This window comes from Martes martes (genome assembly GCF_963455335.1).
Source record: "Martes martes genome assembly, chromosome: 17".
In the NCBI taxonomy this organism is placed as follows: Eukaryota; Metazoa; Chordata; class Mammalia; order Carnivora; family Mustelidae; genus Martes; species Martes martes.
The window spans coordinates 18,866,816-18,892,064 of record NC_137905.1 but is presented as its reverse complement, the minus strand read 5'-3'; the positions used below and the strand labels follow the sequence as shown (position 1 = coordinate 18,892,064).

General features: G+C 57.7%; 5 protein-coding genes across 20 annotated transcripts in view; 3 read left to right on the top strand and 2 right to left on the bottom strand.

Moving 5' to 3' along the window:
• TRADD (TNFRSF1A associated via death domain) overlaps positions 1-3,609 on the bottom strand; it is a 5,747-nt gene extending 2,138 nt beyond the window's left edge. Inside the window, exons 1-2 of one of the 2 annotated variants that reach the window (XM_080828897.1) lie at positions 3,552-3,609; positions 2-157 (exon numbers count right to left, since the gene is read on the bottom strand). In XM_080828897.1, the coding sequence (XP_080685023.1) occupies positions 2-149 (148 nt within the window). In that variant the 5' untranslated portion in view covers positions 150-157; positions 3,552-3,609. Of the gene's footprint in view, position 1; positions 158-3,394; positions 3,529-3,551 lie in introns of those variants that run through there. The other variant, XM_080828898.1, reaches the window with a different exon arrangement.
• An 18-nt stretch (positions 3,610-3,627) lies between these two features.
• Positions 3,628-7,430, top strand: FBXL8 (F-box and leucine rich repeat protein 8). 4 transcript variants are annotated; one of them, XM_080828895.1, is made up of 3 exons: positions 3,628-3,771; positions 5,392-5,588; positions 6,126-7,430. In XM_080828895.1, the coding sequence occupies exons 2-3, from the start codon at positions 5,437-5,439 to the stop codon at positions 7,096-7,098; spliced, it is 1,125 nt and encodes a 374-aa protein (XP_080685021.1). In that variant the 5' UTR covers positions 3,628-3,771; positions 5,392-5,436; the 3' UTR covers positions 7,099-7,430. The 4 variants fall into 4 exon arrangements, with proteins under 4 accessions (XP_080685021.1, XP_080685020.1, XP_080685019.1 ...); XM_080828894.1 differs by lacking the exon at positions 3,628-3,771 and adding an exon at positions 4,004-4,811; XM_080828893.1 differs by lacking the exon at positions 3,628-3,771 and adding an exon at positions 4,007-4,381.
• A 563-nt stretch (positions 7,431-7,993) lies between these two features.
• Positions 7,994-12,787, top strand: HSF4 (heat shock transcription factor 4). 6 transcript variants are annotated; one of them, XM_080828890.1, is made up of 13 exons: positions 7,994-8,140; positions 8,779-8,887; positions 8,974-9,101; positions 9,202-9,326; positions 9,593-9,668; positions 9,784-9,848; positions 10,371-10,473; positions 10,720-10,861; positions 11,086-11,209; positions 11,736-11,841; positions 11,955-12,020; positions 12,138-12,207; positions 12,472-12,787. In XM_080828890.1, the coding sequence occupies exons 1-13, from the start codon at positions 8,018-8,020 to the stop codon at positions 12,621-12,623; spliced, it is 1,389 nt and encodes a 462-aa protein (XP_080685016.1). In that variant the 5' UTR covers positions 7,994-8,017; the 3' UTR covers positions 12,624-12,787. The 6 variants fall into 6 exon arrangements, with proteins under 6 accessions (XP_080685016.1, XP_080685013.1, XP_080685017.1 ...); XM_080828887.1 differs by having other exon boundaries at positions 10,734-10,861; positions 10,982-11,209; positions 12,472-12,785; XM_080828891.1 differs by lacking the exon at positions 8,779-8,887 and having other exon boundaries at positions 10,734-10,861; positions 10,982-11,209.
• On the top strand, positions 12,169-16,904 carry NOL3 (nucleolar protein 3). Of its 6 annotated transcripts, none has more exons than XM_080828902.1 (5): positions 12,169-12,207; positions 13,911-14,002; positions 15,863-16,165; positions 16,328-16,675; positions 16,760-16,904. In XM_080828902.1, exons 3-5 carry the CDS (start codon positions 15,871-15,873, stop codon positions 16,765-16,767), a joined length of 651 nt encoding a protein of 216 aa, XP_080685028.1. In that variant the 5' UTR covers positions 12,169-12,207; positions 13,911-14,002; positions 15,863-15,870; the 3' UTR covers positions 16,768-16,904. The 6 variants fall into 6 exon arrangements, with proteins under 6 accessions (XP_080685028.1, XP_080685026.1, XP_080685025.1 ...); XM_080828903.1 differs by lacking the exon at positions 12,169-12,207 and adding an exon at positions 13,400-13,490 and having other exon boundaries at positions 13,911-14,010; XM_080828900.1 differs by lacking the exons at positions 12,169-12,207; positions 13,911-14,002 and adding an exon at positions 13,327-13,490.
• Positions 16,905-17,312: 408 nt separating this feature from the next.
• MATCAP1 (microtubule associated tyrosine carboxypeptidase 1) lies at positions 17,313-25,063 on the bottom strand. Of its 2 annotated transcripts, none has more exons than XM_080829583.1 (7): positions 24,926-25,063; positions 21,707-22,332; positions 21,481-21,624; positions 21,103-21,235; positions 19,848-20,153; positions 19,622-19,719; positions 17,313-18,682 (listed from the first exon to the last, which is right to left on the bottom strand). In XM_080829583.1, exons 2-7 carry the CDS (start codon positions 22,274-22,276, stop codon positions 18,518-18,520), a joined length of 1,416 nt encoding a protein of 471 aa, XP_080685709.1. In that variant the 5' UTR covers positions 22,277-22,332; positions 24,926-25,063; the 3' UTR covers positions 17,313-18,517. The 2 variants fall into 2 exon arrangements, with proteins under 2 accessions (XP_080685709.1, XP_080685708.1); XM_080829582.1 differs by having other exon boundaries at positions 20,938-21,235; positions 24,926-25,024.
• Positions 25,064-25,249: the final 186 nt, after the last annotated feature.

Genomic DNA, 25,249 nt, shown 5'->3' with positions numbered 1-25,249 from the left:
GTCAGTGCAGTCCGCAGAGCTCTGTACACCGGCACCTTCTGCTGGGCGTGAGCATAGGCATCAGATAGGACCACCTTGTCCAGCGAGGACTCCACAAACAGGTATGCGCTGCCCACCCACTCGTCGAGCCCGTTTGGCCCAGTCGCCATCTTGTCCCCTGGAGACACAGATAGTCAGGCATCCAGATCACCCCCCACCCAGCCCTGGAGACAACTGTCCAGTCCTGTGTGGTTCAGCTGCTCCCCCCAGCCGGCACACTTGTGAGGGGAAGTTCATCCTCTTACAGACAGCCCCTTGTGCTTCTAAATCTGCACAGCACAGCCCAGCTCAGCCCAGACTTGCAGTGAGGACTGTTGCACCACTATCTTCCCAGAGAAAGCACAAGGTCACAGTGGCGGAAAAAGTGAGGTACTCCCCTGTGGTGGTGGCAGAGAAGGTCTGCCCTCTCCTCAGGCCAGGAGGTCCCTCTTTCAAAGCTGACAGGAGACATCCTTATCCTGGATAGTGCCCATGCCCCATAGCCAACAGAACCCATATCCTGGTATGCCTTCAGCTTAAACTTGAACCCCCATGATCACTTCAGGACAATAGCCCTCAGTAGGTTTTGTCACCTGCATTCCTACTACATACCTCCTGGGTCCATTTCAAAGGACACCCGTAGTTTTCACCTGCCCAGATTCCCTCTCCCAATCCTGATTCACCTCTGGGGCCTTCCCTCTTCCCTCTTCTCAATCCATGTGCCTGTTAGGAGCCCTAACTCAACTCCCTAATTCCAGGTGTGCACAAGTGAAATAGGCCTGGCCAAATCCACATATTCTACTCCCCTTTCTAAAGCGATTAGTTCAGGATTGGGCATAGGATTTAGGTTGGACCAACCAGTCAGAACCAGCCTGCAACCGTGACTGGACCTATAAGGAAGAGAGACAGTAGTTTCCCTTCTCATGGGACTGAGCTGGAAGAAAGGACAGGACTCCTCTGCCACTGCTGGAAAGAGCCTGGCAGTGAATAAGACTGGCACAGAAGGATACAGAGCCAAGAGATAAAGAGGTGCATGCCTAACCATGCTATGCTCTTGACTCTAGCTGCACCCTGAACTTCTCAGTTACGTCATTTAAATCATTCCTTTTTGTTCTAAAGTCCTTGCAGTTGGACTCTTGTCCTATGCAACTCAAATTGTTCTATTACAGATTTCCTCCCTGTCCAGACAGAGCCAGAGCCCCTTGGTACTCATATCTCCTCTATCTTCTGACAAAACCCTAGCCCCTAGATCGGGGTGGGAGGGCGGGGAATTCCCAACCAGGAACCCACTTCATTGACCCTCCTCAGTTTAACTGCCTCCCAGTTACTGCACTATGAGGCTGTAGGTGGAGAACTGCCCTGCCTCTTCCTCCCCACCCCTCCTGAGGCAACATTCCATCCTTGTCCCAGAAATGTTGGCTCAAGACCCCACCTCTTGCCCCACCAGTCACACTTCTTTATCTCTGATCTCCAGCATTTATATATAGTAGATTAGGAGCGGGTACTGAGCCCTAGCTGTGAGCACCCTGGATGTCATTGCTCTGGGCAGAACAGATGGGGTGGGCCCCAGCTGGCACCCATTTACATGAGGAACAGGGAAGGGGGGGATTGTTGCCACAAGGAACTAGGACCACAGCCTTGGACCTTGTTGAGGAAGGAGCAGGAATCCTGAGCTAAAAGTAGAGGCTGCATTTCAGATCTGCTGCCACACCCTAACCCAAGAGCCAAAGCTGGGACAGTAACTGGGCAGGGGCTCCCCAGCATCACCCAGACCTGGCAAGAGAAATGGTACCTAGTGATGGTCCATCCCACCCTCTGTCTGCGCACAGGGGACATGCCTTTTGAGTGCCCACCCCCCCATAACCTTTCGGTAGAAAACACATTGATATTTGTGTAGTTACCCAAAGCAGTAGTCTGGAAATTAAAAGGAAGCTAGCTAGCATTGTTTACCTCTGCAGAGGGTGGGGAAGAGTGGGAAGAGGGGAGATTCTTATTTTCATTGTATTTAGCAACAAGCAACTTTATGTAAAATAGACCTATGTCCCTTGTATTAAAAGGCAACATAAAGGGGCTCGTGGGTGGCTCAGTGGGTTAAGCCTCTGCCTGCAGCTCAGGTCATGATCGAGCCCTGCATTGGGCTCTCTGCTCAGCAGGGAGCCTGCTTCTCTCTCTGCCTGCCTCTCTGCCTACTTGTGATTTCTGCCTGTCAAATAAATAAAATAAAAATCTTTTTTTAAAGGCGACATAAAATTGAAGCAAAAAACAAAACATAAATGGGGTAAGACTCTATAGGTGACAAGTGGGACCAAGAGCAGTACAAGACAAGTGAAAGGAGTTAGAGCCCAAAGGGAGTGGACCAGAGGGTAGAAGAGTGTGGGAACCTGTTGTGAAACATTTCCCCTTCCTTGTCTTCTTAGCCCCATGACTAGAAGTTGCTGACCCCATCATTGTGATGGCCCCACGGGCGGAAGTGAGGGCAGGACCCGGTCAAAGTCTGCCTGTCAGGACTGTCAGGGCGGGCACTGGAAACCTGGAGGAAGAGGTGATGCTCCATCACACTCACTAGTGGACAAATGGGAGAAGTCAAACGGGTCTGCCAGCCTGGAGGTTCAGCGGGTCAGATAACTGGGACAGGGACCTTTGGCTCGCTTGGTCTGCTGGGGAACTCCTTCCTATGTGTCCTACAGAAGCCCCTCCTCGGGAAGCCCCGCGCCTTACCCACCGGGAGTCCGCCTGAGGGTGGAAACGGGCCAGGTCCTGGGGACTCTTGGCTGAGCTGAGACTGTGAGCGACTAGCGGGTACCGACTCAAGAAAATAGGTCCCTACCACCAGGGGCCAGCCAGGCACAGCGCGCCATTAATATAGCCTAAAGATCCCCTGGCAGGGAACCTGGGTGGCTCAGTGGGTTAGAGCCTCTGCTTTCGGCTCAGGTCATGATCCCAGGGTCCTGGGATCGAGTCCCACATCGGGCTCTCTGCTCGGCAGAGAGCCTGCTTCCTCCTCTCTCTCTCTGCCTGCCTCTCTGCCTACTTGTGATCTCTGTCTGTCAAATAAATAAATAAAATCTTAAAAAAAAAAAAAAAATCCCCTGGCAGCTCCGCCTTGGGCCGGGTGGCCCCTCAAGGGCTGCATCCATCCTGGAGCGCCCCCTACTCAGCTGGCCTGCTCCCAAGCTCCCGAAGGAAGTTCCCCTGACTCCAGTTGTGCCCACTCTCATGCTGGGGTCGCATGTTCACCCGGCTGGGGCAGGAACAGGTTTTTGTCCACAGACATTTTCAGAACCAGGCCCAGCCCGCCCTCCAACCAGCAGGAACCTGACAACCCCTCAAAAGACCTCAGCTGGGACAAGGAACCTGCGAATGCCAACGTCCTTACGCTCTCTGTCGCCTCTCACGGAAAGAGCCCAACGGGCCGCCGCCACCAACTGGCCCAGGCAGTCGCGGATGACAACTGAGCTGCGCCCACCCTCCTGAACCAGGATTCGCCTCTGCCCGCGCCAGCACCGGGAAGCCCAACCACCCTCAGCACTAACCTGGCGGCCTTGGCCCAGGCCGGATTCACACGCCCGCCGGGCTCCACTGGACTAGGATGCTTCCGGGTGTGCGCGAAGCGCAGGGGTGGTGCCCCAGCCCGAGCAGCCCCGTCAGCCCCGGCGTCCCGCCCCCAATGCTCCCACCGGTTTCTTCCCGCCCACTTGTCCTTCGCTGCCAGTCCCCAGCCTCTGGGCAATGCCCACCTGATCCGTTGAGCAGGTAAGACATTGGCGCCCGAGGTTAGACGGCGTAAAGAACCACCGGAAAAGACTTCGGGCGCTTTCGGCTCTTATGATCCCAGGGGTAGGGGGCCCAGGGTGAGAGCTGCCCCGCTTTCTCAAGCAGGGAGCGGACGAATGAACAAAGGGGCACACCCTGGGCACCACAATTTCTAGTGACGTCTGGGTGGGGAGGGTTTGAGCGGGATGATCTCTGACCTCTCCTACTCCCTGACACTCAGAACGGGATGCCGGCGGGTCCAAGTTCAAGCCTGGCCGCGGGTATCTGAAGCCCCAGGATACCTGAGGTACAAAGAGCAGTAAGGGACCGTTAGCCTGGAAAATATGGGGAACTAGAAAACTGGCAAGTGGTGTGAAACGTTGTGTAGGAAAACTTTCAAGCACCCTAAAATGGGCAACTTTGAAGAGGACACACTTTCCGATAAAGGCCGCGCTCTGTAACGGGTCTGCAGAACTCCAGCTGAACCGAAACTGCCCGACCTGAGCCTGGACTGGTCCGGAGTCAGGATTGAAACTTGAACCCAGGGCCCCTCAGGCCTCAGAACCGGAAGCTTTTCTCCACCCAGCCGGCCTTTCTTTGGAAGCACCCGGTACGTCTCCCCAGTGAGGTGGAGGAAAGGAAGGAGCCGCCCCCACTTCGAGCAGATTCAGCTGTGCCCCACCCCTCCCCCGCTTCCTGATTGGCTGGTGGTCCCCGCCAATTAGAAGTCTTCTCCAGTGCCCCCGCCCTATTAACCCTGGCGTCACTCTCTAGTGACTGGCTTGGGACGAGGTCTCTCAACTCCGGACCTGTAAAGTCAACTGGCACTTGCTGAAATTCAGATTCCTGGACCCCACTTTTACCGGAGAGCCTGATTTAGTAGGTGGGGCGGTAGACTCTGTATTGTGAACAAGTGTCCGGATTATTCTGATATCCCCCGCCGTCTGAGAAGCCCTCATTTCAATGGCCCTTGAGGCGAGGCTTGGATCCAGTACTAACCTGGAACTCAACAGAAGCTGGGAAGAATGCAGTTCTGGAAGGTGTCTGGAATACTAGTTTGGGTGGTCCCGGTGGCTCTGAGTGTGTGTATAGGGAGACAGGAGGCTCTCTGAGCTGGGGTGGGGAGGGTAGGGGAGGACAGGTTTGTCCCGAGTCAGGGCAGGTGCAGCTGCCCTCCACCTTCCCCAGGGAAAATTTTAGGGGCGAAGAGAAAGATCCAACAGCATTTTCCAAATCCAGATGTTTGGCTTTATCAACCTCGTACACAGATCGTGGTTGCATTCCTTCTAGTATAGCATAAAATGTAGATTTGTTCAACAAGTGAGAAGGTAGTAGAAAGGAGAATCAGAAATCCTTCAGCATCCAGGGGCGATCATGGGTCTGAGACCTGTGCAGTAAGTGAAACTGGGCCTTGTGCTTTGTTTAATAATTTGGTTAAATGTTTTGCTGTCACTTGAAATTATTAATAATATTTTCAGCAAAGAGTCCCCCATTTTCACTTGGCATTGGACTCCGCAAATTATGCAGCAGTTTCTGGGCCACAGGCCTTTGCACACATAGGCTCTGGTGGTCCCCTCAACATTTTGGCTTTCTGGAGCCCAGAGATGCCCCTCTCTCCAGGCAAGAGCTTCTGGAAGCGGCAGAGTTCCCATCTCTCGAAGGGCCATGGCCGAGCCTGGAGAGCAACTGCCAGAAGAGGTGCTGGCGCTCATCTTTCGCCACCTGTCTCTGAGGGACCGTGCAGCTGCCGCCAGGGTCTGCAGGACCTGGGCTGCCGCTGCTACCTGCAGCATGGTGTGGCATGACACGACCATCAGGTGAGCAGGCTCCTCCCTCTCCCGCCTTCTCCCTTTCTCATGGAGTCTGGGGTTGGGGATATCTACGTGTAAAAGCTAATCATTACTAACATTTGTTGACCATGTACTATGTACCAACCGGTGTTCTAAGTACCTTACATATATTAATTTAATCCTCATGAAAACCTTATGTAGTGATAGGTAGAATTATCTCTTGCACAGATAGGAAATTGAGGCAGAGAGATTTAATTACCTCCTACAGGTCACTCAGCTAAGTAGTAGCAGAGGCAGAATGGGAACCTGACAGTCTAGAGGCCCCGCCTAGCCCCCTGAGAAAGCGGAGTTCCTGAAATATCATTGGCTCTCCCTGCCAGGGCTTCAACTCATGGCAGGTGCATCTTACATCGTCCAAAGGAGTTCCCTCCTAGTATCAGTGGCTATTTGGGGGCAACCTGGCATGACCAGGACTGGGAGGTATATGTGTGGGGTGTCAGGAAGTGGGGATGGGCAGAGGCTTCTTGCGGCCAATGCCTTTTTCACCACTGTTCTAACTGCAAGTTGCGACCGTGAGCGAGAAGGTACACTGCTACCATACCTGTCTGCCTGCCTGGACCATGTTCACAACCTACGACTGGAATTTGAGCCGTCGAGGGAGCCGAGCCGCCGGGCGGCCACTGAGTTGCTAACCGCCCTGGCGGTCCGCACCCCGGGACTTCGAAGCCTGCGCCTGGAGTGCCGTGGAGAAAAGCCGCTCTTCGATGCAGGCCGCGACATTCTGGACGCCGTGCACGCTATATGCCGGGCCGCCTGCGCGCTGCGCCACCTCGACCTTAGGCGCTTGCCTTTTACGCTGGACGACGCGTTGGTGCTGCAGGCGGCACGTGGCTGCCCCGAGCTCCGCAGTCTTTTTCTTGACAACTGTACGCTGGTAGGCAGCGTGAGGCCCGACTCTGTGCTCGAGCTACTAGAAGCCTGCCCGCGCCTGCGTGCCCTCGGCCTACACCTAGCTAGCCTGTCGGGCACTGCCCTCCAGGTGCTGGCAGCGCCGGACCGCGCGCCTTTCGCTCTCTTGGCCCTACGGTGCGCGTGCCCAGAGGACGCACGCGCGCCACGCCTGCCCGAGGAAGCCTGGGACGCGGTGCGCCGCCGCCACCCAGGACTGGCCGTGGAGCTGGAGCTGGAGCCAGCGCTGCCCGCTGAGAGCGTGACGCGCGTCCTACAACCTGCCGTCCCAGTGGCTGCGCTACGCCTCAGCCTCTCTGGGGATACGGTAGGCCCGGTGTGCTTTGCAGCGCGCCACTACGGCGCAACCTTGCGCGCGCTTGAGGTGCGCGCCGCGGCCTCAGCGGAGCTGGACGCCGCACTGGAGTTGCTGGCGGCGCGCTGCGCGGGCCTGCGCGAAGTACACTGCTTCTGCGTGGTACGACCCTCTGTGTTGCACGCCTTCCGCGCGCATTGTCCGCGCCTGCGCAGCTACACGCTCAAACTAACGCGGGAGCCCCATCCCTGGCTGCCCACGCCTGTGGCGTGATGGGGTAGTCGCCTCTCCAGCATATATGTGGCCGCTAAGATACTGGAAGCGTTTGTCCGGGCGTGCACCAACTGCCAGCCCGCTCCTTCGGGTCTCTGTTGCGTCTTGTGCCTCTGGAAGATGAGCGCATGTAGGATAGCGTCGGGACCATCCCAGGGCGTCCTGAGTCCACTGGATGGATCTCCTTAATGGGATCATCCTCCCCTAGTCCCACTCCTCTGCTGACGCTGCGCTAGCTCCACGGCCCTGGCGCGTGAGGGGGGCGGGTAGAGAGAGGACCCTGGCTCCTGTGGCGACTCGAGTGTGAGTGTGAAATAAACAAATCCTGTACCAACACCGCGTCCTCTGGAAGGCGGGGCCGGCTCTGAAGGGGTAGGGCTGGGAAACTTCAGAGGCTCAAGGACCCGAGGCGGCTGGCTTGGGATCGATCAGTTGTACCGATGCGGCTACGGAGGTCAGGGGCAGGGCTCTCCGCATCCTTGGAACGACAACGCCCCAGAGTTCTGCGGGAGAGTGCCAGCTTCTCTCCGTCCCCGCTCTCCACACCCCTTGCTCCTATCTGCCCTCCCTATCCAGGCAATGGCCATCTCCTTCTAGGGCTTTTCCAGCCCACACCTGGCCGCGCATGGGTGATTTCTCCCGAAGAACAAAGGAAACAGCCTGAGAAGGGTGGAACTAGAACCCGGGTCTTCCTCCCCACCGCACCCCTCCACTCACATTCGATCCCAGCCTTCCCTTTCCGTCTGCTGGTGCCGCTGCCGAGGTCTGAGCCCCGCCCCGCGGGTTCGCACGTGGTCCCCACCTGACCCCGCGCCGGGAGGCGGAGTAGGGCGGGGCGGGCGGCAAACGCAGCACTTTCCGCGGCTTTCACAAGCCCGCGGCACCCGGCCCGAGCTCTTAGCCGGGCCGAGACTGCGCCATGCAGGAAGCGCCAGCTGCGCTGCCCACGGAGCCGGGCCCCAGCCCAGTGCCTGCGTTCCTCGGCAAGCTATGGGCGCTGGTGGGAGACCCGGGGACCGACCACCTGATCCGCTGGAGCCCGGTGAGGGCTGGGGCCCCGTGACTTCCCCAGTGGTCCCCAGGATACCTTCCACGTCAGTGAACATCCACGCCCACCTAACCCCGGTCTGGGACAGGGCTATGGGTCTCCCGATTCAGCTGTCCAGTGTAGTTTACCTTGGAGGGCTTGTGCGAGATGAAGGTGAGGCGACTTCCTCCGGACCGAGGAAAGGGTAGGCGCCTTCTGGAGACCTAGAGCCTGAGGGATCTTTGAGGTCATTTAGTTCCCACCCCACCCCAGTAGACAGATAGGAAAACAGAGACTTGGAGAAGGGAAGAGCTAGGTCTGGTTCTGGATCGGAGTGGCGTCTCGGGTCTGGGACCCAAGTCTGGCTTCTTCTCTTTCTTTCCCAGAACCCAGTACGGAGTCTGGGTCTGGCTAGGGTAGGGACTGACTGTGTTCGCTCCAGGCTAGGCCTCAGAGCTGGTTCTGGCCTGGGCTTGTCCCATGTCTTCATGAGCGGCACGGGTCTCCAGCGTGAGTACGAGTGTGTGCGTGTGTGTGCGTGTGTGTGTGCGCGCGCGCGCGCCAAAGCGCGGGCCTGGCCGAGGGCGGGCACAGCTCACTGTGCCCTACGGTCTCCGCCCGCGCCGTGGGTGGGCGGGCTGCGTTCTTGGCAGAGCGGGACCAGTTTCCTCGTAAGCGACCAGAGCCGCTTCGCCAAGGAAGTGCTGCCCCAATACTTCAAGCACAGCAACATGGCAAGCTTTGTGCGGCAGCTCAACATGTGTGAGTCCCTAGGACCGGGAAGTGGGTGCGAGGGCCTTGGTGGGCGGGGCGTGGGGCAATTTACGCTCCCACTCCCCACTCCCTAGATGGTTTTCGGAAGGTGGTGAGCATTGAGCAGGGCGGCCTGCTTAGGCCCGAGCGCGACCACGTCGAGTTCCAGCACCCGAGCTTCGTACGCGGCCGAGAACAACTACTGGAACGTGTGCGGCGCAAGGTGGGGGCCGCCTTCGGGAACCAGCAAACTTGGGTGGAGGTGTTGAGAAGGCCAGCCCTGTTCTCGAAGACTCTGAACTGATGGTGCCTCCCACTTGCAGGTGCCTGCGCTGCGCAGCGACGACGGCCGCTGGCGCCCCGAGGACTTGGGCCGGCTGCTGGGCGAGGTGCAGGCTTTGCGGGGAGTGCAGGAGAGCACCGAGGCGCGGCTGCGGGAGCTCAGGCAGTGCGGGGGGAGGGGGCGTAGGAGGGTTGGGAGGGAGAAGGGGAGTCTGGACGAGAGGACACTGGCTGCCAGGCAGTTCTTCTGGACAGCTCCTTCCTCTCTCATTTCTTAGTGCCTCCGTCCAAAGAGGCTGAGCTGTGGAACTCAGTTCTGGGCGGATGGATGCTCATCGGAGTGGTCCTGGGTTTAGACCTGCCATTCTGTGGGGGGTGGTGACTGGGAGGACTCTCAGATGCCTCAGCACCCTCCCACGCCTTCCCCCGCAGGCAGAACGAGATCTTATGGAGGGAGGTGGTGACTCTGCGGCAGAGCCATGGTCAGCAGCACCGGGTCATTGGAAAGGTGTTCCTCTCCCCCTACCCTTCTCTCTACCACTCCTGAACAAATCCACCTGGAAGTGCCTTGTTGAGTGGGGACAAGGTCCCAAGTATGAATTAACTCTTTGCTTCCTCTTTAGCTGATCCAGTGCCTCTTTGGGCCACTTCAGACAGGGTCCAGCAGTGCAGGAGCTAAGAGAAAGCTGTGAGTGAGAAAGTCAGGGACGTCCACCACCACCCCCCCACACACACTTCCAGGAGCCTCCCTGCCAGAGGTCCCATGCAGGGACTCCTTCTCCTCCAGCAGCTCTCTCACCAGGAATCCTCATTGTTCTTCCATGCACTACAGTGTTCCTCAACCCATGGCAATTTCCTCAAGGTCCCCCCTCCAGGACTTTCCCTCTCTCCTCCCAATCCTACCAAGTAACCCCATTCCCAGATCCCCGTGTTCCAGGACCTTAGCCCAAAATTCCTACCCCCAGCTGTCCCTTCCCCCTCACCCCAAAACATCCCAACAGCAAAGGGCCTGGGGCTCAAACCATGCTCTCTTCCTCCCCTCTCCACCCCCAAAAGGCCCCCATTTCTGGGGGGAGCCCCTTCTGCCTCCAACATGTGACTGATGCCCTGGCAACAGGCCTCAGCTCTGCTGACTTGGCTGCTGGGGCCTGAGGGAGGGAGGTGCAGGCTGAGAGGCCTGGGGGATATAGCTGCCCTGCCCCCTGCACAGGTCCCTGATGCTGGAGGAGGGGAGCTCGTGCCCAACACCGGCCAAATTCAGTGCCTGTCCCCTACCTGGTGCCCTCTTGCAGGACCCCTACTGTATCCAGTCGGTAGGTTTTTTCTTCTCCTCCCTTCCCTAGGGCACAAGTGGGCTTATGGAGAGCCTATTCCTTTCCCCCATTCCCTAACAGGAAGAGAACATGGAGGCCAGCCTTCCCCCCCGCCTCACCCCAAACCCAGGCTCCCCAGCATGGACTAAGCCTCCCCCCTCAAATCTTACTCCTCAGACCTGGTGGATGTGGGTACTGGTTAGGTTCTGGCTCTCCCTGTTGCTTCAGAGGAAGGACTGGGCTCAGACATCTATTTACAGCCCCTCCCAGAGACCACCTCGGGCCTCAGCAGCTCTCACAGGGCCAGGGGCCCTATCATCTCTGACATCCACGAAGACTCTCCATCTCCTGATGGGACCAGGCTTTCTCCTTCCAGAAGTGGCAGGAGGTAAGACAGACAGGGCTACCCTCTGGGGAGCTTGTAGGGGAGGGCCTGGCAGCCCAGACGGCTGTGGAGATAAGGGGGAGGTCAGTGCCAGAGTCTGGTTGAAGCTTTTCTCTGGTGCAGGGAGAAGGGCCTGGCACTGCTCAAAGAAGAGCCAGCCAGCCCAGGGGGGGATGGCGAGGCCGGGCTGGCCCTGGCCCCAAACGAGTGTGACTTCTGCGTGACAGCCCCTCCGCCACTGCCTGTGGCTGTGGTGCAGGCCATCCTGGAAGGGAAAGGGAACTTCAGCCCCGAGGGGCCCAGGAATGCCCAACAGCCTGAACCAAGGGGTCCCAGGGAGGTACCTGACAGGTGAGCAAAGCGTCCATTCCTGCCTGGGAGCCCTGGGGGCCTCTTCTGCAGGTAGACCACTGCTAACTAACTTCCCAGCCTTGCCTACCCCTTGTGGCTGAGGGAGAGGTGAGGCAATATGATGACCAGATTTCTCAGAGTTGCTCTAAAGAGTACCAGCATCAGAATGCCCTGGAAAGTAGGAGCTCCCATCAGGTCAATCAGTCTATCTAGGGTAGAGCCCCGGAACCTGTATTGTAACGGAGTTCATTTCGGTGATTGGAAACATTGAAAAGTACACTATAGTTTAAGAACCATGGGTGCTGACAATTCCAAACAAAAGGGACATATATCCCAAGACCCCAGTTCCATAATCCAAACCTCAGGTCAAACCTAGGAAGCAGAAGCGCTCCTTAAGCACCCTCTAGGTGGGGAATCCTCTCCTACCATCTTGTAGTTGTCCTATTTTGATCCTGATGTATCCAGGTTCCTTAGGAACCTCATGTGGGGTGAACACTGCAGGCCGACAGCAGTTCTCTGTGTGCAGGGGAACTCTGGGCCTGGAGAGGGGGGTGCGGAGCCCAGAGCATCTGCTACCTCCCATGCTGCTTCAGCCCCCCCCTGAAAGTGTGGAGCCTGCAGGGCCCCTGGATGTGAGTATGCCTTCAGCAGGGCAAGGGCACAGGGCGGGGGGGGGGGGGGGGGGGGGGCTGGCTGGGGTCTGTTTGGAGGGGGAAGGGCACCACTGGCTGAGCGCTTCCCCCAGGTGCTGGGCCCCAGCCACCAAGGGCGAGAATGGACCCTGATGGACTTGGACATGGAGTTGTCCCTGGTAAGATGCAGGTGGGGAGGGCAAGGGTTAGAGTTACTGAACCAAGCCCTCAGCCAGAGCCCCAGCTCCCTTCCTCCACTCCCCTCCCCAGCTGCTTCCTGGGGTTCTCCTCTGCAGATGCAGCCCTTGGGTCCAGAGAGGAATGAGACTGAGCTGGCGGTCAAGGGGTTAAATTCTCCAGGGCCAGGTGAGAGTTGTGGTGACTCAGGACCTTGGTCTGAGCTGCCAGGATTGGGTGGGCTGGACAGTTTGTGTTTTGAAGGGAAATCCCCGGAGTTCAGGCTGCCCCTGGGATAGCTACTGAGGCTACCCATGCTCTGGCCGGTGGGTGAGAGTGGAGAATGGGTGTTTCATCCTGACTGACCAGCGGGCAGGACAGGTGAGGCTCTCCTTCCTCCAAGAGAGGAGGAAGAGCTGTCTCTCCCTGCTGAGCACAGCCCAATCCTCCTAGGGAAGGACTCCACCCTTGGGGCACCACTCCTGCTGGATGTCCAAGCGGCTTTGGGAGGCTCAACTCTCGGCCTTCCTGGAGCTTTAACCATTTACAGCACCCCTGAGAGCCGAGCCTCCTACCTCGGCTCCGGGGCCAATCCCTCCCCCTGAGACCTGCTTTGCTCTGAAGCCAGCCTAGCTGAGGGGCTGGCCCGCAGCAGCACCCCCTTCTGGGCTTCCTGGTGCCCTTGGAAGAGGCAGAACCAAGACCCTGCTACTTTGCGGTCCTTCTCCATTACTGAGCCCTGCACATAAACTGCATTTTTTTCTGTGTTTCTGGTCTCTTTTCTCTACCGACCAGGGAGCACAGAAGTCATGGGTGGGGGTGGAGGGCGACTTTGCATTCATAGAAATTTCCAGATGCTAGACCTTTAGTAGTGGAACCCCTGGAGAGTGGAGGTTCTTGGGGCACTAGGCCCAGGTTCCAGGGCTGGCACGTGGCCACTGCAACCTCAGGGGCTTTTGGGGTCACATCCGGTCCCACAATGCATCTACTCTGTGATCCTGGGTAAGCTGGTCCCCTTCTCTGAGACTTATCTGGGATAAGCAGAGAGAGTTCAAGGAGAAGATGGATGTAAAGCTCCCGGGAATTGCCAGGCGCCAGAAGGCCCCCCTCCCCGATTCATTCGGTGCGCCTGGGGTGGGGAGGGAATGCGGACTATGCCTAGAAGCCCAGGGGTGCGCGGCCCCCGAAGCCTGCCTCCGGGTGTCCCCAGAAGAACTCCCCCCCTTCCCCTATCCCCTCCCAGTTCCCGGCAGCCCTGGCCGCCCCGCCCCCGCCGCAGCTGCTGCTCCCACCCCCACCCCGCCCAGCCCTTTTTGCCTCGTCATCTACTGCCCCGCGGAGGCTCGACCCATGAGTGGGGCCGCCCGGAACGCTTAGAACCGGGAGCCCCACCCCACCCGGCTGGGGGAGGGAAGAGATACTGAGATTGGGCAGAATCCGCGCCCCACCACCACCAGCCGCGCTCCAAGGAGGTCTGTGAGCACCGCCCCTCCACCGGGTTCAGGCGGTGGGACTGGGTGCGGGGGAGGTAAGGGGAGCCTTGTGATCGCTCTTTTGTAAAGCCTCCCGCAGTTTCCCACAACCCTCGCTCTCTAGCATAAGAAACCGCGCAGAGAGGTGGGAGGGAGGCTGAGACCTCTCTCGATGCCTCGCACCTGGAGCCGCCTGGAGCTCGGGATTTGGCCTCTGATCCTTGAAGGACTGGCCGGGACTTAATTTCGGTATTCACTTCGGACCGTTGACTTGCCGCTGGGGCCTGTGCACCCCACACAGGACGAAGTGCAGCACTTGGCATACCGCAGGGAGGAGGCTAACATGAAAATAACTTGCAGAGCAATGAGGGAGGAGGGGCCAATCCAATCTGTCCCCCACCCCCAATTTGTACTGAGCAGGTCCTGCACCTGTGACTGGGAGACAGTCTTTGGAGGTCTCCGCTGAAGAGGGCAGAGGTCCCTGAACACAGTGAAGTGATGTCAGCGTGGTGGTGAGAGTGTATGCTGCTTCTGGGGCACACAAGAGAAGGAGCCAGTCTGCCTTGGGGATACTCAGGCACTGGGGTAGACAAGGGGACATTTGAGTCTTGGAGGATGGGCCCCCAGCATGGAGGGAGGGGAAGGATATTCCAGGCTTAGGGAACAGCATCTTGCAAACATTCACGTGTGCCAGGGGCTTGCACGGTTCTCCCAGCACTGGGTGGTGGAGGGAAGTAGGTGGTGGAGGTGGTGGAAACCTGGCTGTCCATAGGGGTGGGAGGTGGTTTGAGTGGCCAGGCCACATGATCTTACTTCTCTCTGATGGGCAGGGGGGAAAGGGGACAAGTAGTTGAGGCTGATATTCGGCTTGGCAGGAGATCTCAAAGTTCAAGCTAGACCAAGTCAGATTCCAATTCTGCCCTTTGGTCTCTCTGAACCTGTCTCCTCATCTGTAAAATGGGGACAATAAATCCTGCCCCAGAGACTTGTCAAAGTCACTATGCTTTGAGGGTGATGGGACGGGAGTGAAGGGTACTGAGAGAGACTGTCACAGGAGATGAGGTGATGATGGGGGACTGAGGGAGGATGCTGATGGAGACCCAGGGAGAAGGAGGGGCAGGGGATAGTTCTGGTCTCTGCTCAGTAGTCTAGGGGAAGCGCTGACAATGCGGTATGGCCAGGAGTGGTGAAATGACCAGGGAGGCATAGCATGACACCAGGTGGCAGTGAGAGAGACCTGGGAGGCAAGATGGGGCTAGGATTACAACCACTCTCCCAGATCTAGAGCCAGATAGAGAAGTAGAGGAGTGACCTCAGAAGGAGGATGAGACCCAGGAGGGTGCTGTGTGGACAAAGCCAAGGCTAGGGATGATGAGCTGAGAGAGGGAGTGGTCTAGGGCCTGACCTCTTTGCTGCTTAATGCCAGGGGCCTTACTGCCTGGGTCAGGCCACCCCAGAACTGATAGGCCATTGTCCTTGCTTGTTAATAAATGGACAAAGCAGATTAATTTCTGCCTAACACCCACTGCTTGCTAGAGACAGGCTCTCAAAATAGGAAGATCCATGGAAAAAAACAGGGAAAGTTCAGCAGCATTTGTTGGCAGCTTTTATGAGTTGGGTCCATGGCATTTAAGGAAGCAACAAGAGAAGATTCCCAGGGCAGCAGGGAAACAGTTGGATCTCAGGTGATGTCAGGAGATCTTGGTCAGAGCTAGGACTTAAGAAAATCCAGGTAACCCTGCTCAGGTATTAGGGAGGTGGGACATACTGGGGGCATTGGTGAGGGGCTGCAGGGGCAGCGCCTATCCTCGGGGTCAGAATAAGGAGCCCGAACTTCCTTCAGTCAGTGAGGGGAGGCCCTCAGCACTTGTGCTCTGGGTGCGGAGGGGATTCTGCGCTCTGCAGGGTCTAAGCTGGACAGGAAACGCCAGACTAAGAAAGAGGTTAGGATGACAGAAAGTCAGTGGATAGACTGTAAAGGACCCGGCTGCAAGCTGGGTATTGGGATCAGTTGTCTTTCTTCCTGTTATGGTGAGGAAGCAGGCTGGGGGAAAGACGTTCGTTTGGATAAACTAGGTCTGAAGAGAATATGGGATCCACAGGCAGCGGGGGCTCAGGAGGGACGTGCTGACTGGGGAGAGGGCTAGAGAGTAAATACGGACCCAGAGGAGAGGAGAGCCACAATTGCCCTTTAGGGGAGGAGGAGAAGCCTGAGTAGACCGGGGACAAGCCCTCTGCTGAGGAGCTGTCCCGGCCGCCGGGCTGGAGGTGAACTTAAATCGCAGCCATGGCTGTTCACTGAGACCCTGGGGGAGAGGTCGAAAATGGGGGAGTCCCGGCTCCCACTACCTCTCTCCCTCTCCCCCATGCAGCCCCCACCATGGGCAATGCACAGGAGCGGCCCTCAGAAACCATCGACCGGGAGCGGAAACGCCTGGTGGAGACTCTGCAGGCGGACTCGGGGCTGCTGCTGGATGCGCTGCTGGCGCGGGGCGTGCTCACCGGGCCCGAGTACGAGGCGTTGGACGCGCTGCCAGATGCCGAGCGCAGGGTGCGCCGCCTGCTGCTGCTGGTGCAGAGCAAGGGCGAGGCCGCCTGTCAGGAGCTGCTGCACTGTGCGCAGCGGACTACGCGGACGCCGGACCCTGCCTGGGACTGGCAGCACGTGGGCACCGGTGAGCGCGTGGAGGCGGGGTCTGAGCCAGAGCGCGGGGCGTGGCGTAAAGGGTGGAGTGGGGAACCGAGTAGTAGTCTCCCCCACCCCCATGGGTGTGGGGGGGGGCGGGGGAACTGCAGAGGCAGAAAATGAGCCTCAGATACTCTCACCTCCGCCCCAGGCTACCGGGAACGCAGCTACGACACTTCGTGCCCTGGCCACTGGACACCTGAGGCACCTGGCTTGAGAACCACTTGCCCCGAACTGCCCAGAGCTTCAGACTGCGACGAGGCTGGGGTTCGCGGGGGCTCAGAGGCAGTGCAATCCGGAACACCCGAGGAACTCAATTCGGAGCTGGAAGCTGGGGCCTCTGAAGAGGCTGAGCGGGATGTGGAACCAGAACGAGAGGCAGAGGCAGAACCCGAACCCGATCTGGAGCCCGAGCCCAAGCCGGAACCCGAACCCGATCTGGAGCCTGAGCCCGAGCCCGAGCCTGAGCCCGACTTAGAGGCTGGTGACGAGTCTGAAGGTGTGAGGCTACCCAAACCCGGTGCCGGATTGCTGGGAGCGTGGGCCCCACCTGACGGACCACTTTTTTCTCTGTCATCTCTAGATTCCTGAATGCCGGAGAAACGCTGACAGGCCGCCCCTGCCCAAGCCGGATAGGACCTGTGATCCTGCCCTGACATGTGGGGGGGTTACCACCAAGTCTCCACCTGACCTAGTACCACTAGAAGTGAATAAACTCCAGAGGGTCAGCCTGGGCTGTGTGACTCTGGCTTTTTGCCCAGGAACCAGGGTGTGGGTCCATGCCCTTGAGGCTCAGCAACTTGGGCATCTTCATCCCCCACTGTGCAGTTCTTAGCCCCATTTCATCCTCAGTAGCCCAAGCCACACCCCCCCCTGGAGCCCTCAGTCCCAGGCCCCTAGTGTGACAAGGGCCAGACCCCTGGGCCCTGCTCCACAGTCCTTTCCCCCCCATGAACCAGTTGCGGGGGGTGGGGGCTGTGTAGTTACCTGCCCCCCACTTCATGTAAGTCCTTGGGCCTGGTACAGGGAAGGGAGACTTCTCTCCACTTCGGGCAGGCTAGAGCTCACAGCCTTGAGAAGTGAGATTAGGAGAGAGGAAGAGGAAGGGATCTTGGGTAGACAGAGCCCACACGCTTCATTGTAATTGTTTTAATTGTCTGGCTTCTCTCTGGACTGGGGACTCAGGGAGGGTTCTGACCAGTAACTGGCACACAGAAGGTGCTCTACACACATTCACTGACTAGATGAATAAGGACTTTCCAGTTGCATTTCTGAGTTTTACAGATGGGAAAACCAAGGGCAAGGGTGAGAGTGGGAATGGGTCAACATCACACAGCTGAGTCTGAGGTGAAACCAGAAGCAACAACCACCTCTACACCATCTTGATCTGGGGGAGGGGTGGCTCAAGACTTGGGACAACAGCTAGGGGCCTGCCCCTCAGTCTCAAATGTGGCTGTTGCCAGCCTATGCCTCCCTCTGCCAGAGGCCAGCTGTGAGGGTGTGGGCAAACACACAGGAACAGCACAGGCCAGTGGAGGGGCTGGGGGCTGGGGGCAAGGCCAAGTGAGCTCTTGGGCTTGACTCACAAGGCCTAAAGGACAGTGTGTGTGTGTGTGTATGAGAGAGAGAAAGAGAGAGAGGAGAGTGGGGCCAGGAACAGTTGGTGCCTTCCAGAGGAGCGCTGTTCCCTCCACCACACCTTCAGAAGCTGCTGCCTCCCAGCCCCAGGAAGCAGAGCACATAAATAGGGTATAAATACATGAGCAGTGGGAGAGGCAAAATGCCAGAAAGCACACCCCAGCCCAGCTGGGTCTCTACCACCAGGACCCCTGCCCCTTGAGCCTGTATGAAGGCCAGACCGTCATGCTCAGGCAGTCACCCTAGGAGAAGGGAGATCCCCACCAGGACCCAGTGAGAGGTAGAAAGCGTGAAAGCTGAAGGAGCACCGAGGGGCCAGGTGGGGGAGGGGAGACACGGGAGTATGCAGACACCCAAAGCCATCTCATGCAAGAACAAGTTTCTACTCCCAAACCACCCCCCATCCCCGTCATGCTCAGCCTCCCTCCTGCCCCCAGGCTTCCCCTCTGCTCAACAGAGAGCTGGACGTAGGAGGGCAGACTCCGTTTGCTTGACATGCTACTACCGGTCCCTAGGCCCCAGAGAGGCTAGCGAAGGACACGAAGGCTCTGATGTTGCCACTCCTACCTCCTGGGATGCTCCTGCCCTCCCAGTTCCCCAAGAAACACCCAGGCCATGGAAGCACAGAACAGTCAGCTTCATGTTCTGGGAGCTGATCTGGAGCCCTCTGTCCAGGGCCTCCGACTGTAACCCTCAGCCAGCCTCAGTCAGGCAGCAGGCGGCCCAGTTCTGCCTCATCCAGCCGGTTAGTGGCCATGATGTGCTCCAGCTGCTGCCGGTAGCGTGCCAAGTCTTGCATGAAGTGGGGCACCCGAGTATTGTCCAGCACCCCGTGGGGCCGCAGGTGGTCTACATCCTCATAGGACACCTGCAGGAAGGAAGCTGCTCTTCAGGGGGAGCCAGAGGTAGCCATGGCTTTCAGGTAGCTGGTCCCTGCTCTCTATGAGTGTCTCATTGCCGTCTGCTCCTGCAATGCCTCCCCTTCCCCTCTGGATCCAATGTTATGTACTCTGAGGCTTAGTCCTAGGTGTGTTTGCTCTCCTAACCCCAACCAAGCTTCTTCCCTCACCTCCAAAACTAGGTATCTAACTGCCTCCTGAACACCTTTCCCGGGATCTCCCTCAGGCATCTCAGACCCCGCACCCAATGCTGAATGCCTGGGTGCCAGCTTATGCCAGCCCTACCAGCCTCACAGTTCCCTAGGTCAGCTTGAGGGAAGGGACCTGGAATGTCACCCTCCAACTCAGGGTGGCCACTGGGTAGGAGAAATTCCGCTCTCTGAAGAGCTTTCCCTAGCTTGCTCCTCCCACTGCATGGCCACAGGAGACTAGACCGCCATCAGTTCCACAGGAGCGACTGGAAAGGCAGCTTCCTCCTCCCACTGCACTCCCTTCTCTAGGCCTCTCTCTCCATTCCACCTTCCACAGAACATCCACAGGGAGCCTTCTAAAGCGAAAGTGACATTTCTGAAAGCTCTCCTGATTCTTTATTGCTGCAGGTGAAGTTCACCTTCCTTAGCCTGGCACAGATACCCAGAGCCAGACTTGGTGTCTGGCCGTCTCTCCAGCCTCCTCCCCTCAACCTTCCTGACTGCTCCCCTGGCCTGAATGATCACCTCCTTTGAGGTGTAGTATCTACACATACACCTGTAGCCTAGGTCAAGTACCTCTTTGTTCACCTCCCCCCAGGTCTCCCTGCCAAAGAAGTCTGGCACCTAATCCTCAGTTGGGCAGCCATCAGAGGCTCAGGGAACACTGCAGGGACGAGGAGAGCTGGCTGGGATCCCTAGAGGTCTGTGGCCCCTCACCTTGCCCAGTGAGGTCAGCAGCGGGAAATCGATGGTCTGGCGGTGCCGCAGAATGCGCACGATGCCATCCAGGTACACCTGATCCTTGCTGAAGCAGCCTGTAGATGCGGGAGGGTTGTGAGCCCCGAGGCCCGAGGCCTGCCCCGCCCCCAGGCCCGGCTCAGGGCATCCTGCACCCCCAGGCCTCCTTCAGGGCACCCCACCCCAACCCCACGCGGGCGCCCACCGGGCAGCGAGGTGTCAGTCTGGCCGCGCTTGGCGCGCACGCAGTACTCCCAGCGCACGTCAGCGTCCTGCACGTAGCGCGCCAGGTCCTGGAAGAGCTGGCGGAAGGACATGCGCGAGGCGCGGTGGATGGTGTAGTAGAGCAGGGCGGCGCGCCACAGGAAGGGCTGCTTGCGGAACAACACGCTGTGCAGGCTGGCCAAGCCCTCCTCCGTGGGGTTCGCTGGCCGCAGTCCATACTGCAGCCGGCCCTCGGCGCTGTGCCACGGCTGCCGCGCGTTGTTCACGCCCCGCAGATAGTGAGTGCCTACAGAGGAAGGCGCCACTGGGTAGGTCATCCTAGGGGACCAGCCTGTGGGCCACGTCCTGCTACCTCCTACAGAAGCTCTAACTGGTGACAGTGAAGGTGACCCATGGTGACTCATGCGTACTCTAGCCCCTAAATTCAGCCTCTCACGCAAATTCTTGCCCCCAACCCCCACCCCAAATGCATACTCACCCAACCCCAGGCAGTGGGAAGACCCTCCTCAGGTGAACTCACACCCAAGGGCTTAGAGTCCCACACACAAGAATCCTTCCCCACCCATCCAGGGCTACACACACAAGGAACTCTCCAAAACCCACACTGCCCCCCACGCCCCTCGGAGAGGTGCAGGAACTCCCAAACCACCGCAGCCCCACATCCCCAAAAGCCCATATCAATTTGACAGTCATGCTGATGATCCCAGCGAAAAACATCTTTTGCCCAGAGCTACAGGATTCTTAAATAGGAGAAACAGACAGAAAGGAATAGTAATTCCTGTCCCATGCTCTCCTTTTCAGTTCACCCTATCTCCTCCTAAAACCTGGCTTTATGTCCTCAACTAATTCCATTCCTAGGGTCTGGCTTTCCACCCACCCGGGAGGGCCTCCATGTTGGCTGGGCTAGTGGGACCCTCAGGGTACTCCCTCTGGCCTGTCCGGGCCTCAGCAGTCTTGTCCCCACTGTCAAGGGAAATCAGAGAGGAAGTAGAAATGTAGAAGAAGAGATACCCAAAAGGAGCAAGAGATGAGGGTGAGCCCAGATAGTGGGCAGGCATGTTCTGGCCTACCTCTGTGAGCCAGAGGGAGGAGGTAGCTGCTCACGAAGGGAAAGGGCCCGTCCTCCGGAAGGAAGGGGAAGAAAGAGAGGGGGGTGGGGTTACTGGGGCCCCTTGCTGCCCCCCACCCTGTCCCAACCCCCCTCGTCCTACCCACCCACCCACCTACACCCTGACCTATCTCGTGCCGCAGCATGCCCTCCAGCCAGTACTGGCGGGCTCCCGTCAGGTTGATGGCCAGTGTTGGTCGGCTGTTCTCCACCATCATCACTGCCTGGGACAGCAGGTCTTCACTCAGCTGCACCACAACCTGCAGGTGGTAGTGAACCTAAGCCATGGCCACCAGCCCTGAGACCAGGATGCAGGGGGACCCACTGATGCCACAGGGCAGCCAGGCCACACACCCTTCACCACCTCTACTCAGAGCCAGCTCCCACCTTATTAGAACAGGGACAGGGGCTTGCCTGGGATCCCAAGCTGGCCAGGTGTGGAGCTGGGCCTGGCAGCCTGGTTTGGGGCACAGGGAAGAGGGCCTCGAAGGCGGGGCTAGCTCACCTCCCCAACGCAGCCCTCCTTCTGCATGTATTTGCGAACAATGGACCAGATCTGGCACTTGGTCAGCAGCTGGCCCCCCGTTGCAGCTTCAAAGTGTTCATAGGTACCAAACTTCTCCAGGACGGCCTCAATGATGCCAACTGCCTGCACAGAGGGTTGTGGTGGCAGGTCAGACCAGGCCTCTTGGGTGATCAGGACCAGGACAAGGCAGGCAGGCTGGACTGACCTGATGGATGAACTGTCCAGAAGCCTCACAGTACTTCTCCAGCACAGCCGTGGGCATGGGCTCCTGGTACTCGAACTGTGGGTTGTAGGTGTAGTGGGACTGGAAGAACTTGTCCCGCTCTCGGTCCATATTGGTTGGCCGCAAGGCCACCAACATGCAAGGGCTCTTGCTGGCACCACGGCCTGCATCCTTTCGAGTCTTAGCAATGTGAGGCAGGGAGGCTGCAGGCCGCAGGGTTCCCCCCACTGGGTCCCGTCCCCGTCCAGGTGGGGCCCGACCCTGGGTGCCACCCCCCCGCCGGCCAGTGCTATTTACAGTATAGGTGCTCTCACTGCGACGCATGTGGCCACGGAGGCCCAAGTGCAGCTCTGAGTAGGGCTGCAGCTCAGGCCGGGGCCGCAGGGCTGAGGGGATTGACAGAGCCAGGGGCAAGGCCAGGGACTGAGGCCAGGGGTACAGCAGTGTCCCATCTCGGTCTGAGGACTTCAGTCTATGGCCCAAGGACGAGGGACTGGCTGGTGGGCTGGGGGGTGCCTGTTCATACACCTGAGCCCCTGAGTCCAGCACCATTCTGTCCTGAGGGTCACATCCAGCCGGGTCACTCCAACTCCCCACACTGTCGACTTCTGGGGACACAGAAGGGCATGTGGAGGCCAGTATAAGTGGGTGTGGCCTGAGCACCAACAGGCCTTGTGCTCCACAATGCCCTGGTTGGGTGCTTAATGGGTTCGGGGCCTGCCACCAGGGATCTGGGTAGCTGCCCCTTCATCCCCATTCCCGTGTCCATTCCCTCCACCAGGCTCACCCAAGGAAGCTGGACTGGGGGAAACAGGAGACAGAACTGATACACTCACCTAGATGGTGGTACTGGAACCCCCTTAGCCTGTGAGCTGCTGAAAGTGAGGCCTGAGCCTCTTCATGACTTTAATCCCTGTGCTGGGCACCCACCCAGACTGGGAGCTGGTATAGTGTGGCCCCAGCTGCTGGGAGGATGGCTGAGGGAGCCTCACTTCCTTTAACCTGCCTTCCACCTATGGCATTTTTTCAGTCTCATCCCTCCCCTCCCACCTGGCCCCACCACCTGCGCAAGCCCAGTTGGCCTCAGTCAGGTTGAGTGCCTGCATGCCCCTTGCTTATGTTAGTCCTTCCACCTGGAATGGTCTCTCTCACCTCTGGGTCATATGTTCAAATCCCAGTTAGAATTAGCTCTGGGGGAGCAGAGGGAGACTTCAGCAAATTCAAGCCAATCCTTGGTCTGTCTCCTATCAGAGGCCTCTTTCTAACGGTCATCCAAGGCCGATGTTGGCACGTTCACCCCTTGCTCTGTACTAGGGCTCAGAACAATCCAGTCTCTCCCCAGAGACTGACTGAAGGCTCCAGATTCTGAACTCCTTTGCCTGTTCAGGGACACAATTCCAGTATTTCTCCAACATCATCAATCTCTTCCTCTCTACTTATTCTTGCCAGCAGCATAAACATGCTGCTATTTCTGTCTTAAAAATACAAAACCAAACCCTCACTTGACCCCACACTCCTCTAGCCCCACCGCATCTCCCAGCAGCTGCTCCCTGTTGCAGCACAACACCCATCTGTATGCAGTCTGATTCCTTCTTTTCCTGTTTTTCTCTTATGTTTCACTCCAGTTAGGCTTCTGTCCCCACTCTCCATTGAAACTGATCTGACCAAGATCATCAATGATCTTCATATTGATCGGTGCACTTGACATAATTAATCATTTCATTTTAGAAACATGTTCTCCACTTGGCTTCTCAAGCACACTCAAATATATTCTCCTACCTCACCGGCTGTTAGTGCTTGGTCTTTCTCGCTCATCATTCCTGTCTTCCTGATCTCTTCAAATTGTAATGCCTCAGGACTTGGAAATTCCTATAGAAACTTCTCTCCTTCATTTATGCTTACTCCCAGGGTGATCTCATCCAATTTCATGGTTTTAAGTACACCACTCCAGACTTCTATAAACCTCCAGCCGGTGTTGCCAGTTCTCAGTTCAACATCTTTACTTGAATGTACAACAGGCATTTCAAACTGAATATGTCTCCTATCTGGAATGCTTCCCCCCAGATAACTGCAGGGCTCACTCTCCCATTTTCCTTAGATTTCTTCACAAAGATATTACCAGACAAGTATCCCTAACGCACTCTCTTTAAAATAGTAAACCTTCTCTTTCCTCTCCACCACAATCTTCCCTTCTCCTTATTATTGGTTTCTAAAGCAGTTATCACCACATGAAGTACAGTATATGTCATTATTAGTTATCTGTTTTCTCCTTTTGAATGTTCACAGCTGTGTCCCCAGAACCCCGAACAGTACCCGATCCAGAGCAGTTGCTCAATAAATGGATGAACCCAAGAGCACTTCTCCTTCTCAGAACTGGAATCATTCCTTTCACGCACTATGTTTCCCTATCAATTTCTGATCCCCTAGCCCACCTCTCTTCCCTCTGCCTAGTGACCAGCAGTTTGAAAATATTTCAGGCCTCAGACACTCTTCTCAACTACTGTACGCTTTTCTGGACTCCTCACTGGTCTCTGGGCCTCTACCTCCATCCCCACCCCCTCCCTTCTTTCATTTGACCTACCTCTTTGCAATTACCAAGAATACGCCTGTTTCTTTCACGTCTCAGGTTCTTTTGCCAAGAATGCCCTCCCACTTGCCTTCCTGTAGCAAACTCCTAACCATTCCTAAGGGCTCGGTTTAGGTTTCACCTCCTCCAGGAAGCCTTCCTGGCGTCTTGGAGGCTCCCAGTGTCTAGGCGGCTTCTTTACCACCCTAAGCTGTCACTGTCGGAGCCTAGATCCGTGTCCCCACACTACCCCCTTAACTCCCTCAGGGCAGGGACTAATCTGATTAACCCCCATGTCCCAAGCACCCAGCACTACATGCGGAATGAATGAAAGATGGTTGGGGAGGAGCCCAGACACTAGGTGGAGTCTAGTGACAAATGAGAGGGTGTGGCCTACGCCAATAGAAAAACTCCCAGAGAGCATAACGTGGAAGAGGAGCCAATGGGGGGGAGAGAGGAGGGGCGTGACATGCAGCCAATAAGTGGCGGAGGATGGAGCAAAGGGCGTGACCAATGGGGGGCGGAGCCAGAGGACAATGGAGTGGGGGTCCCTGGTTAGGTGAGTAGGGGTCGTGTCGCGTGCCTTCGCGGCCTCTGGGGGGTGGGGGGGTTCTGTCCGCGTGCCGCGCCCCCACCTGTTCGCTCCTCTTCTAACCGCCGCCGTTCCCGCTCCGCAACACCAGTCGCCGGCAGCCCAGCCCGCGGGAGCGACCGCTGGTGACGCACGCACTCGGGCGCGCGCACGCTCACGGGAAGGCGCGCCTATTCACGTCAAATTCGGCTGCGGCGCACCCGAGAACAAAGCTGGGGGTGGGGCCAGGCAGAGCTGAGGGGGTGGTGTCCGCACCAAGTCACGCCCCTGGGCGTGGCGTTATCTTAAGCCTGCCCCTTCCACGAGGACCCCGCGGGTTTCAGCGCTTCAAGTACTATTCGGCCTTCAGAGTCGGGGCCTCGACACG

What these genes read in the sequence shown, in the direction of transcription:
- FBXL8 (XM_080828894.1), top strand. An exon ending in TGGCATGACACGACCATCAG is followed by an intron (nt 5,589 to 6,125) that starts GTGAGCAGGCTC and finishes TCTAACTGCAAG; the next exon opens with TTGCGACCGTGAGCGAGAAG.
- HSF4 (XM_080828886.1), top strand. Translation starts at nt 8,018, where the DNA reads ATGCAGGAAGCGCCAGCTGCGCTGCCCACGGAGCCGGGCCCCAGCCCA. An exon ending in CCTTCCAGAAGTGGCAGGAG is followed by an intron (nt 10,862 to 10,981) that starts GTAAGACAGACA and finishes TCTCTGGTGCAG; the next exon opens with GGAGAAGGGCCTGGCACTGC. An exon ending in AGCCTGCAGGGCCCCTGGAT is followed by an intron (nt 11,842 to 11,954) that starts GTGAGTATGCCT and finishes CGCTTCCCCCAG; the next exon opens with GTGCTGGGCCCCAGCCACCA.
- NOL3 (XM_080828902.1), top strand. Translation starts at nt 15,871, where the DNA reads ATGGGCAATGCACAGGAGCGGCCCTCAGAAACCATCGACCGGGAGCGG. An exon ending in CTGGCAGCACGTGGGCACCG is followed by an intron (nt 16,166 to 16,327) that starts GTGAGCGCGTGG and finishes CCTCCGCCCCAG; the next exon opens with GCTACCGGGAACGCAGCTAC.
- MATCAP1 (XM_080829582.1), bottom strand. Translation starts at nt 22,276, where the DNA reads ATGGTGCTGGACTCAGGGGCTCAGGTGTATGAACAGGCACCCCCCAGC. An exon ending in GACTGACACCTCGCTGCCCG is followed by an intron (nt 19,720 to 19,847) that starts GTGGGCGCCCGC and finishes CCGCATCTACAG; the next exon opens with GCTGCTTCAGCAAGGATCAG. An exon ending in TGCTGACCTCACTGGGCAAG is followed by an intron (nt 18,683 to 19,621) that starts GTGAGGGGCCAC and finishes TCCTTCCTGCAG; the next exon opens with GTGTCCTATGAGGATGTAGA.